Here is a 13,671-nt window from a genome sequence, read left to right on the forward strand (position 1 = left end):
GTGATAGCACCACATGAGGAACTTCGTCACATTTCAGAGAAGACTTCTTACGTATGGTTGGGAACCGGCCAAAACGATAGGTTAATGAACGATTGCACGTGTTTGCAATACGAAAACAGGTACTGCAAACAAATTAATGGGTCATTGTCTAGGTTAAAAATAAATTTTATCGCACACTATCTTGCAAGTATGGTATAGGACAAGCAAGGGTCAGAGAAAATTAAGAGATGACGTCAGTTTAGAGAGAGCCCTAGAAATGGTATCTAAGTGCTATATTTGTTGCGAAGATTTAAAGTTTGTATAAAAAATGAGGCATTTAGAAGGCTTTTTTTCTTTGATGAACCTTTCCTTCAGAATTCCAACAGTCAATCCTCGTTTCTTGGAGATTCACCCCGATGCAATAAAGATCAAAAACTGGTAGTAGAGTCGGTATGGTATTGAGCTACAAAGTTCAAGTGTTGAGGTGTAATGTTAAAGACTGCGATTGAATAAAGGAGAGATCGATAATAACTTTCAATTTAATTTAAATTAATTACTTTTAACAAAAGGTAAAATCAATAAAATTTTAATTTAGTTCAAAATGAATGTTTAATATCGTATCATCATTGAAATATGAATATTGACAGGCAACAGGATAGGTCTATCGGTAATGGATAAGAACGGTCCTGTTAGCGTTGATGTAGGTCCCGCGCATGCGCACTTTGACCACACATCAATGACTAATTGGATGCTATCTAGCGTAGAGTAGGCATGCAATTGTAATTAAAACAACAGATGGTCGATGGTCTATCAATTATATGCCGACTTAATTACAGAGAAAGAATGTAACTTCATCCTAACAATGGATTTTTAATTACTACTTAGTAATCTAGAAATAGTTATTAGTTTTTATATTATTATTTCTATGCGGAGATGTCAAAACTTAAATGTTATTTACATTGCATGTTTGCAATGAAAATAAATTATCCTTACACTATGGTTAATATATTACTTTGAAAGCTATTATATATCACAGTCACCGTCACAGTTTACACGTTGTCAGAAAAGTTTTACCAAAACATCAGTCTGTACCTAATTCTAATTCTTCAGATATTTGAAATGCAATGCACATACCTACTCTTGGACCTTGAGTCCACCTTGCCAATGATTAGCAAGACCCACATATTTAATTCATTTGTAGTCTTCGCTTATTCGGCAAAATTAAAAATAGCAGTGCTTTTTAGTTAAAAAAAGCGACTCCCGTGCTTAAGAGTAATCCTCGGCTTTGGGGTTTTTATAAACATTAAATTCACATGCACAAAGACACCCAGACGCGGGACGAACATTCGTGGATCACACAAACACTTGTCCTACAAGTGGGTTCGGCGTGGTAACGTCAACTTCGGCCATCCTTGCAGTCATGAACATGGTAGTGTGGGTTACTGACCGTCAAGGTAGCAGAGTCAGAGAGGATACGAGTTGTTGAAACGAGATATCGCATCAAATAGCGCATAGTGCCGTCTTTCTTCTTCTCGGCGCAACTGCACTTGTCTTACTTTAGGAGATAGAGGTAGGCCCTCACGGAGGTAACGTCTTTCTCAAAACTCAACTTGTAGTTCTATGAATAGGTTCGACAAAAGTTAAAAAGTAATATGTTTTATGTTTATATTTTGTTGTGTTTATGTGTGAATGCATTTGCATGTGTTTGCGTCAATGCGTGCTTGCATCCACTTACCGCGTCATAAACAAACAAAACTGTACATTAATAGCGGCCAGTTATTTTACTTATTTCTCGAGTAAAATACTTGATGACATCACATATATTATGTACAACATTCTTTAAGCCGCTTTTAGCTTCAGGTAGTTAACAAAGAGATTACTTTAATGAACTACTCACTATGTACTAAAATTGTATCATTGAATTCAATGTTCATCGAAGTATTTCTTTGATTTATTCACAATTTTTTTTTATTATACTGACTTATACAGTCGGCTGTTTTTTTTGTGAGTTGTCAAGGACACAAGCTGTTTAGGCGTCGTACGCGTCGTAAAACCTCACTATTGTATTTTTTGCACACTGTTTGAACTGTCTGGGCTTAAGGAAAATGGAGGGCACACGAGACCATACCGAAGGCCTTCATTTAACTATAATAAAACGAAAACAGATAAGCAAGGATAGTTATAACGGTCGTCTCAAAATAATTTGATTTTACATAACATTATTTCTTATGCCTTTTAAGATGAATTTAGAGTAGTTGGAACGGTATATTTAAGTTCAACAATTCGGCGAGTTTTGTTTAGTATCATTGAGAATTATATAATCTCAGTTAAGCTATACATATAAAATAGTTGAGTAAAGGAATTTAAGTCCTAAACCGAATGACATACAGAATTATATATACGGAGAAGAGAAGGTCAAGGTTATATAGTAAGGAGGTTTATTGAAATAGAATCCGCTTTTACACGCAGGCAGACAGACAACATTAACATAAATGCGTCGTAAGAACAGCAAAATAAGTTACAAGGTTTTTCAATACTTATTTACTTAAAGAAAATAATCCTACTTAAAATATTAAATACCTACCAATATTGTTGACTATTTTGAAATAGTCTTTCGACTTTTTGACTAAGCTGCTGACTATAAATTAAGATTAAATAACTTAAAAATCTGCTAAATACTACAATGGTCACGAGATTATATTTATTATTTAAAAATAATAGTAGGTAAGTCTTAAGGGTCTGCAAAAATATTAAAAAATCCACAAAGATGTTGAAGCCAACGTTAAAAGGAAACAATTTAATGTAAGTACTTGATTTCTTGAAACAATTAGTCGACGAAGTAAATAGGAAAGGTAAAGAAAACACTTTACATTTCTTCCTCGCTGCGGGCGCAAAAATCAAGCATAAAAATATCTATCAATTAATCTATATTTCTATCTATGTACCTATAATATTTTTTAAATATCAATTATATCGGACTTTGCCCTAAACGAAACTTAATCTTTTGCATACTAAATGAGACCTTGGCTAAAACGAACACGTCTTTTATTTTGATTAATTGTTAAGTCAAATAGATACACCTGCTGCATACATATCACGTCCAAGCATAGCCCAAGGGTATAAGGACTGACGTGAATAAGAATTAAAGTATTTCGCAATTGTAGATAGATTATAGTATTAATTAATAGAAATCGACTAAAAAATCTAATAGTCCGAAGAGATTTTTAGAAAATACGTATTTTGTCATTTTATCACATCAGATGATGAAATTTATAGTAGCAAGTGACGTCACACGAGATTTTCTCTGTATCCCCTTCATTTGTTTTTACGAGATAAAAGGTAGGTATAGGAGGTAAGGGACTATACGTATCCTATATTTTTTGGAAATCTGTCTGACAGACTAAACATATGTTTTTACCCTCTTAACGTATACATATTATATAGATTAATTATAAAGTTACTATTGTAACTTATCATGAGATATGTTCAGCTTATGTGAAATTTGATCTGGAGGCGTGGCAGTGGTCACGCCAAGTCGAGCACAGCAATTATTCAGTGAGTACACTGTGACAATAACTTCAAGCATGCAGCATGTGAAAAATACATATTTAAATATGCTGTACTTTATTAAATTTTAACAAGCTCCTACGTACAATAGCGGTCCCTAGAGCGTGAAAAGTGCTGAAAGTACTGACCATATGTGATGTTAATAGTAGTAACTAGTATTTTTTTATACTTAACAAAAATTATCATTAACAAAGGACAATTATTTCAAAAAGTAAACTTTAATATACAATTAACAGCTACAAAATAAGAAGCTATACATTTATTTCAATGATATGAAGGATCGCTGATGTCAGTGATTTCCAAACTCTTTTATTTTTTTATCTCATTGTTAATTTATATACGGACGTGACTTTTCTGACATAACCGCAGGATTGCAATCATCATCGATATCAATTCATTGTAGTATTGAGTAACTTTGAGATCGATTTGAAAGATAAAGGAGGCATTTTTTATCTTGTGAGTTTGGCTACATCTTTTTGGCTTTTGACACGTAGTTTTTGATTTGATGATGTTTTAGTAATTGTTATCGATATCAAAGAAGCTTTGTTTTATCAGACGTGCTTATGATAAATGTATTGCATGCTAAGATGACAATAACTGATATTGAAAATTAATGATAAGGATTTAAAAGTTTTGTAAGCTATTTAACATGTTTTATCACTAAAGTGAATAATTGTTTACATTCAATTGGTAAATTTCTTTGTATTTATTTAAATTTCATTAAAATATATCGCACAACAAATAATCAAATCATTAATTCTAGTGTTCTTCATATTTAGATATTTCATAATCTTCATTTGGTTTGAGAGCTCTACATAAACGATAATTAAGCTTTATGTTCTCATTGTCACCCAAAATAAATGTTACCCAAAAGTAAATCTTTTTCTTTTGAAATTAAGTGCAAAGATTCACAATTAACCTCTTTTTACGTAAATAAATGGCAGGGTCAAGCAATGTTCTACTTTCCGATAACCTCTTAAAGTTCAGGTTTACTTGAGCAATGACAGATAATGTATGGTTGTTATGACCTACTTATGCCATGAAACAAATATGGATTGAAGCCACAATTATAACTGTCACAGGTCTTATCATTATTCATATTTTTCAATGTGTATAAACGCCTCAGTTTGTCATACAGAGACAGAGACACCCAGACTCGGAAAAAGCATTCGTGAATCACACAAATACTTGCCCCACTCGGGAATCAAACCTGCGTCACTTCGCTAGCAGTATATCTGAAAAACTGTTTCAAAGCATATAAAATTGTTTAAACGCCTTTCCGGAAAAAAAAAATGTTGTTCAGTCCACTGTTCATCTTATGCTAAGAGGTTTTGTTTATCATGACCGCAAACGAAACGTAAAAAAGAATTATACTGCCAATATTTCGCAGTCTATGGGCTCCAAAAGGGGTCTTCATATAATTCGCTAATTTAATCAGTTATGTTTTTTACACTAATTCGTATTGCATCTACTTGCCACTTCCAGAAACCTACTTTTTTATCAAATGAGGTTAGTTTTTAAGAGGGGCGTAACAAAACTGTCCACTAATAATATTATTTTATATCGTATACTAAATATATATTTTTTATATAATATATTTAATCAATCAAGTTAAGTAAAATATAACGTAAAAACAGGTAAAAGTTTCCTAATGACAGCAATTTTGTCGTGATGTTTATGTGTGATAAAATAAGTAGGTACGTGGCAGGTAATGGATTGAATGTTTAATGACAGAAATTAAATGAACGTGTTACAATGAACTTCAATTTATCTGTCACTTTGATCTAAGTAAATGTGTCGATAATTTATTATGTCTTTATACATACGTTTGTACTATGTTAAGACTAGTTTTACGAAGAACAAACAGTTTACATTATTTTTAGGGTCTTGCCCTGAGGGCAAAAATGAAACCCTATTGCTGAGGCACCGCTGTCTGTGGGATTGTCCCACACTGTCACGAGACTGTATCTCATACATAGTTTAGACTGGTCTTTTGGTCTAGTAGTTAGTGACCCTGACTGCTATACCGGATTTCGTAGGGTTCGATTCCCGCCCAGGTAAAATACTTGTGTGTTGAATTTATCTATATTATGTATGTATTTAGAAATATATGACTTATCAGACGTCTAGTACACATAAGGCAAGTTTTGCTTAGTTTGAGACTAGATGGCGATCCTTAAATTAGGACATTCAACAAACCTACAAGTAGTACAAGTCCTTTAGTATCATCAAAAGTTAAACTTTCTTTTGTATCAGTATTAACTTTTTATTACCGCAAAAATATTTTCAAATGTTTATTTAAAGAGTTTCAATCGTTCCTCAGACACACAAGTTTCATTATCTTTATCGATTAGTTTATTTTCGGTTTACACTCGTGCATGCTTTTTACGTCTGGCTTAGACAGTATTATTCACGTTATTTATGGCTATCAATATGTAGTTTTACTATTTTATTTACGTAACAGACAAACGGAATTCAGTATTGATTCGATATAACATCGCATTTGATAAATGTTGTTAAATGATTCTGTGTTTGTGTTTGAATATTCATGTTTTTATTGTTTTCTTTAAGCAGAATCTGTATATAATTAATGTCAATATTGAAACAGTATAGACTATGTAGAGACGGCAGACTTAGTTGCGGTTTTCAAATATTATAAAATACTAGCTTTTCGCCCGGGGATTCGCCCGGGGATTCGCCCGCGTCGAGGTCGGTTATATCGCGTTTCCAAGAGAACTGTTCAAAAATCCGGGATTAAAACTATTCTATGTTCTTTCTTAAGGTCAACTCTATCTCTGTACTAAATTTCATTAAAATCAGTTCAGTGGTTTAGACGTCAAAGCGTAACAAACAGACAGACAGACAGACAGATAGATAGACAGACAAACAGAGTTACTTTCGCATTTATAATATTAGTAGGGAAGTAGGGATTCAATTACTAAAACAAAGTCAAAATCTTTTCAAGTCATGGGTTATGTCATATTAAATATCATTATCGATGTTATCACAAAAATCAAAGTCTTACTGTGTTGTACAGTTTCTTCTGTCTATTACGTCCTCCATAACATTATTTTTCATAGTAAATAGATCGTCTGCTTGTCAAAATGATTACAAAATGAGGTCAAATGTGGTCGGTTTGAAATTGCGAGTGATATCGATAGCGCCACATTACGCCTCTATGTTTGTATTGTGTATGCCTTTTATCTAAAAAGTAGGTCGACGTCGCATTGCTGTCCATCTGGCCAGTTATTATCAATGTTTAGTCCTGTTCCATTTTAATATGATGATCATTTGTCTAAAGTATTTTTTTAGGAGGTATTGTTTAAAAAGGTTTTAATATTTATAAAAAAAACATAGTAAGTTTCGCAGCTTGTTTAGTAATATGTATATTCAGTATACTCTGTTAAAGACCGAGGGGGATGCAAGACACGATATTATCACATAATGGTATACAATGTTTAATAACTATCTTGAATTATATTTAAAAAGGTCTCTTTTTATAAACAACACCTTGGTAGGCAGCTGTTAAAGCTGTTTACTGGCTCGAAATACATTTCCTTTTTTATTATTTTTTTGTTGCGTCGTGATGTAGGACCAGGCATTTATCTTAACAGTCGATATGTCAACATACTATACGTATCTATTGCAAAAAAAATAATGATATGAGAAATGATAGATGAAATTAACAAATGATGTTAGTTGTTACTAAACATTGGACTTGCCTGTGTAGTGAAAATAAAGTGTATGTCTATTTAAATTCTGATTTCTATTTATCCTACACCTTAGCTAAGTATATTAAATACAGTATTGTGGTCGATACCCCACTAGAAGGTAGGAAACCTTCACTTGAAGGTGAACTAACTGCTAATATTGAAGGCTTTAAACTTAACAAGGACTATGTGAACTGCACAACTATTAAAAACAAGTTAAAATACATTTGCAAGCTATTCCTTGCAATTTCAATATGTTAATACGCGGTTATTAGACTGTAAAAAGGCCGTACTTTTCTTGTGTATCCTTGGCAGATAGACTTAGGTAATAGTAATAATCCTTGCATATAATTACGGTAATACTACGGTAGAAGTAGAATAATCCCGGTTTTCAGCTTTAAGTTTTTCGTCGTTTAGCAATATTGTCAGTTCTAAATTATATTTAGGTCATAATTTATGTATTTCCATTTGAATAAAAAATAAACCTGATTCCATCTGACGTTTGTGCCATTAGGTCTCTTATGAGAAAGCAGAATCAAGAGTTTTTTTTATGTAAAGAAGAAAACAAGAGCTTTATTAAATGTCATAAACTATGGAAAAAAACCTATAAACTTTACGACCGCATTTACTCAAGTGGTGACACCTTTTCCAAATGGTTTGTATGTTGTAGAACATAGATTCGAATTGACGCAAGACGAAAATCTATATAACATTAGCGATATTGCACTATAATGATGTTTTGCCTTATATCTCGCACCTTGCTTCATACAAAAACGACAGGATTCTGCGATTCTGTGTAGCAACTGTTGCAGTCATTTATTTTTCATTACAGGTAATATAAAGTAGGTCACCAGAATGTAATGTAAACTTTTTTCGATAAATGGAGTGTCACAACTTAGCGATTTCTTCACGAAGGTTTAAACTAAATAATGAAATAAGTTTAAAAATAGTCTGTAAAGTGATAGGTTTTTAAAAAGTAATTGGCACGAAGGCCGATAACGGTGACCAAAGTTAACCCATGTACAATAACTTGAAAATGTACTTTGACTTTTTAAATTTGTTTTTCGTAAGTCATTTTAATCTATCACTACAACGCACTTGTATTTTTCAAGAGACTTAAATTAAGGCTGACTCAAAACTAATTTACGTTTCAGCAGGCCAAAAAAAGCATTAAAATTTCTGTTGTTGTGACATTTTAAATAGTTTCTTCGAAATGGTAATTGGATTCAGATTTAAAGCTGTAATTACAATTTAAAGTCAAGTTGAGCTAGTTGGAAATTCCCCATAAACGATTCCATGTCATGTCACTATTCCAACCAGTCTTGTGTGGTGGTAGTACTTTCAGGGTGAATGACATTCGGATGACGTATGAACTTCGGTCTCCATATTTATAAAACCTTTTTTGGGACGTTTTTGTGCTCTATAAGTAAATAATATTATGTTAAAAGGACAAGGACATTCTTTCTTTCTGTTTTTGAATTAATTATCATTTTTCTCAGTATTCCAGTGGACCATAAAAAGACAACATGATATTTTATATTTATTCCATTGTGCCTTCCCAAACCGCTCAACGATGCTTTCTCCTGGGCCAAGTGGAAGATACAAATAGACAAAATTTAGCTGTTCATCGTGGTTTCAAAAATAAAAAAAATCTTAGTTGCCTAGGTCTTATCTTAATCTATTTCCAACGCCTGTGATACATATGATAACCACCAACGTAAACCTTTTCTACCTACACTTATACGAGTCGAGCAAATAAATTTAATATCAAACGAAGCCCTATATCACACGAGTACCGTAACCAATACATGCGCGAGTGCAGGACACTTCCTCAATTTATTATGCATTAGTTTTTACCACACTTAAGTGTGAAGAGTACACTGTCACCGCATACATGTATACAAAGTGCATTATTATGAACTGACTAACTTGTAAGCATGTGTGGATGTGGAGGGCTTTATTGAGTTTATTGATTTGAGATACTACATTAAAGAAGCAAATATTTTTTAGAGAAAATTGGTGAAATGTTAAAAAAGAAAAACTGGTGGATACAGAATATAGAATTTAAAAATGACATTACAATAATTCTCATTTTTATTGTTTTTTTAAAGCAATTTCACAATAAAATGTATCAGTTAAAGTAGGTTGTCATAACTTATAAAGTATGGAAAATAAATTAAAAGTGATGGACTTGACCGTTAACCTCGTACTGACTCAGATTAATTGTTTTACGTAAATAACGCAGAATCGAGTACAGAGGTCCTTTCCACTAAGTTCGCTGTTACACTTACCCAACCGCACCCCTGAACTCATTTAAAATGATTAAAAAAATGTTTTTATTTTATTTTTTTACTAATTCCTTTGTTAAACATCCTGCTTGCCAAGGCTGTGTATTCAAACAGCGTAACGGTTAACTTTTTTTAAAAGGAAAAAAAGATGCGGAAATTAATGGAATGTCAATTATCGACAAAGCGCTGCTAGACACGATCATTTTACTTCTTATTTGTTTATGTCTCGTTATGTACCTCTTTCTCAATAAAAATGTATATTGTGATCAGCGTCCAGTCTTTGCCGATTCAACTGAATACTGTATTTCACAAGGAATTATCTCTGTGGAAGATTTTAATGGGATATTGCAGTATCATCGGAAAGATTTTATGCCACTCAAAGTTATTAAGGATTTACATAATAATTGTGTAAGATGACCGACCGTGAATTGGCTTTTGTGTAACGTGTCTGCACGTGCCTTTACAGGTTTTTTATTGATTTATTATGTACGACATGGATGTCGTACATAAAGAACTAAATATATGTATTTTTAGTCTATGTAGACTGGGAAATGCTGAAGAAGTATACGGATATTTCGGGAAACGAATATAAGGTTACAATTAAATTGCTGTAGGTGCGTATGAAATTAATTTAACTTTACGAACTTTACGGACGAAATTTAAACAATTTGAACTAAAATCTTTAAGAAAAGTGCCATAAGTATTAACTGTTGTTATTGGTCTGTGACTTCAAAGCAGTTTTGGTGAGAGTTACCGTATACAAGTGTGGAATTCCTTGTTTATGCTAAAATTTTCGTCCTCTGAAGGACAAACGATCTGTTATAGATGTATTGTATTAATATAAAACGGAATAAAAACAATTTGTTATTGTTTCTGTTATTGATATAGGTAATGAAGGCCATTTTATCATTCTCATTTGCAATAACATAAAACTATAATGACATGTATTAGCAGGTAGCTCAGTAACAATAAAATGTGATAAATACTCTAGATACCAGACATTAAAACGCAATATTTTAACCTATTGTTGTATTATTTTTTTGTAAGTTAGTTAATGAATGAGGTTTTATAACAATGACATGGTTAACAGCTGTTTACGCATTCCGTAAGCATAGTTCGGATTTTAATCAAAGAAAATATGAACACATAAATATTTTCGTTTTCAACGGACTTAATAAAGGAAGAATTTCTTAATGCCTTTGTATTTTTCTGTATGTTTTTTAGCACAGAATTTCTGACTGGATGTTAAATAGAAAATGCTTTTTAGTCCTATTAAAATTCATCAAATTGGGTTTTGGGTGGTATGTGCAGTGGGTCCCTTTTGTTTTTAAAATATTTCTGGTCGAACTTTACCGCGTTGGTTCTTTTCCATCAAGTTTAGGATGTAACATTGTGGGTATTAAGAAATGTTTATGGGTCCGCTCGCATATATTTATTTTCGTAAGATTACATTAGTTAAATTCGGGTCTCCTGCCGGTTTGTGACGCAAGTTCCAATCGTATGAGTCTCTCATTTGGGGTTGCTACACATATTCGTTCTTAAAAACAAGTTTTGCAATAATATCCTAACTTAATCTGTTTTAAGATTTTCATAATAACTGTTATAAATTAAAATTTACGCAATTCTTTCCGAAGCAATCCGTTATTTTTACTTGGATATAAAATTAAAGTACCCGTTAGTATACATTCTAACAGTCTATCTACGCAAAATACAACTTATGAGAATATGGATATACGGATAATAGACCTGATTAGATAGTTCCGTGTCGCCCCGATATGAGTGCAGGCAAACAATGAATCGAATTGAACTGTGGACGTGATTCATCGGTAGTGACAATGAAGTCACTGCCATTGGCCTCAACGTTATTACGAGTTTAAAAGTTACGTTGTTAACACTTTCCATTGAACTTTGCTGTTATTATGTCGCTTTATCAGTCAGCTGTTTATCAACAGGTTTTTTGGCAAGTAAACAAAAAACATAGAGTGTAGATAAGATTGATTAATCAGCTGTTGTAAATGATTTTCTTTTGTTAATTTGTGGAATACTTAAATGAGTTTGGCCTAGTTTCTCCAGATCATTTCACAATGATCTTACAGAACGGAGATACACAATCAGTAGGCCTTTTAAAATTAATTGGAACATAAATCTAAGAACTGAGTGTAAATGTTTAATGTAATACAATGTACTTACTTTCCGGCGTGACATCCCGAAGTACGATCCTGGTTTGCGCTTCAGCCGGCATGGTCACCACAAAAGCTTCAATCGATTAACGTTGACCCTTTAAATTCACTCTTGGGTTACGCCTTGACACGTCTGTATGGTACTCTGTTTATCGCGTGACTAGAACTGAATATTGTATGGGTTTTATGTCATGTTTTGGTTTCGACAGAGGGTTTGATAGAGCGTGGTACGTGCAGGCGGGCGGCGTCAAGCAAAGCTCGGCGTTGACTGACGGCCGAGAGCGAAGAGTGCCTCTGTTTTCTCTGCGTATCGCGAGTACTACAGACTACTACTGATAAACGTTGCATTGTTGTGACTTTGTTAAGCTCCGTTTGTTATGATTTGTTCGGAGAATGTGTGCGGACACTATGGCCATCAATTTTAACTCGAGTTAGATAGTCCGCTGTTTCTTGCACCATTATTCGTGACATTCAAAGAAGAAATTTGTTTTTAAAAGTAGATCTCTGTTTGTTTTGCTAGTGAAGAACTTAGTTTTCATTTTTTTTATAAAGTTTATTAATTTGCACATCATTATTTTTACTAGAATTAAATTTAGTTAGTTTTCATAGTTATTATGTAAAGTCAATAACAAAATTTGTTTTCATCCTTGCAGACGTGTCGTGATTACATTATTTATAAATCCTCTGTGATATCTAGCAATGCGGAATTAACCACAAACTAATTCAAACACATACTTATTTTTAGGTACAATGCCTTAAAATTATATAACTAGCAATAATTATGAGAGCTTTTATTTATTTTTAAACATGATACCACATAACTTTACGCAGAGCCCGTAACTTGGTCTCCGAAACCCAATTAGTGCGAAATATGCTATGGTTCTAATTGGTATCCTTTTCTCCCCGTTGGCAAGGAATAAGTTTCTATAATTATCTTCTAATTACAGGTTTAATGAGTATAAAGTATGGATGTTAAAGAAAACAGATTGCTCTAAACCTAAGTGATGACAAAAGCTCAAGTAACAAATAAGAAAATTAGAAAAAAATAATCAATTTAAAACTTTTTTGAAATTGGTCGAGACAAAACGTATTATTATTTGTCTTTCGTTTTAGTTTTTTAGATGTAGGTATCCATAAAATATCGAGTACTAGTATTGGTAAATTATATATGGCTCTTCTTTCATCTCTCTCATGGGCAGACGTGATCATTTATTTTAGAGGAAGGGCAAACAATAACCCTATTTGATATGATGCAAGTACGTTATACGTGCAAAATCTACGTATGACTAAGTCGCGGAAACGAAGTGTGAGCGCTAAATAAGATTTAAATGATTAAGCATGGAGGTTCTTTGTCGTGATTTTCCGCTGGACCTTGAATAAGGGTCATGAACTTGTTGTACAAAATAGAAGGTCCCATGTAATTGAGATTTGTTGATCCTATATGCTTGTTCACAGGTTATTGAAGTACAGAAAAAAGTAAAATATTTTCTTCTCAGTACTTTGTGACTTAAGGATTAAAATTAAATAAAATTAAAATATTACCCGTCACCACTTGGTTATCGTCCCAAAAGAAAATCGACAATTGTCAACGATGATAGAAAATCCAAATTTGATATTTTTTTGTACGGATGCCTCGAATCGTGAATGCGACTTGCATTTGACTGGTTTTCATCGACGAGCCAGGTGTCTTAGACTAAATAGCACATAAAACTGTTCCATTTGGCGTTCACGATTGTAGAAATAGAACTTAACTAATGAGCAGGCATCCTGACTCCACGGCAACAAGATGTTTATATATAGTCTATATTTATTCCAAGAAAAGCGTTGGTGATATTATTAGTGGATCAATTACTAATGAATTGAGGCTGACTACACCCACACGTAGCGGTATTAGTTTTGCGAATGTAACGAATTGCTGGAATTAATAACTTAAGATGGCTTCTAATC

General features: G+C 32.9%; 1 protein-coding gene across 1 annotated transcript in view; it reads right to left on the bottom strand.

Annotated features, from left to right (window-relative positions):
• LOC113493220 (alpha-tocopherol transfer protein-like) overlaps positions 1-12,021 on the bottom strand; it is a 28,020-nt gene extending 15,999 nt beyond the window's left edge. Inside the window, exon 1 of the mRNA XM_026871086.1 lies at positions 11,735-12,021. Within this exon, the coding sequence (XP_026726887.1) occupies positions 11,735-11,786 (52 nt within the window). The 5' untranslated portion in view covers positions 11,787-12,021. The remainder of the gene's footprint in view (positions 1-11,734) is intronic.
• Positions 12,022-13,671: the final 1,650 nt, after the last annotated feature.

Source organism: Trichoplusia ni, chromosome 4, assembly GCF_003590095.1.
Source record: "Trichoplusia ni isolate ovarian cell line Hi5 chromosome 4, tn1, whole genome shotgun sequence".
Classification (NCBI taxonomy): Eukaryota; Metazoa; Arthropoda; class Insecta; order Lepidoptera; family Noctuidae; genus Trichoplusia; species Trichoplusia ni.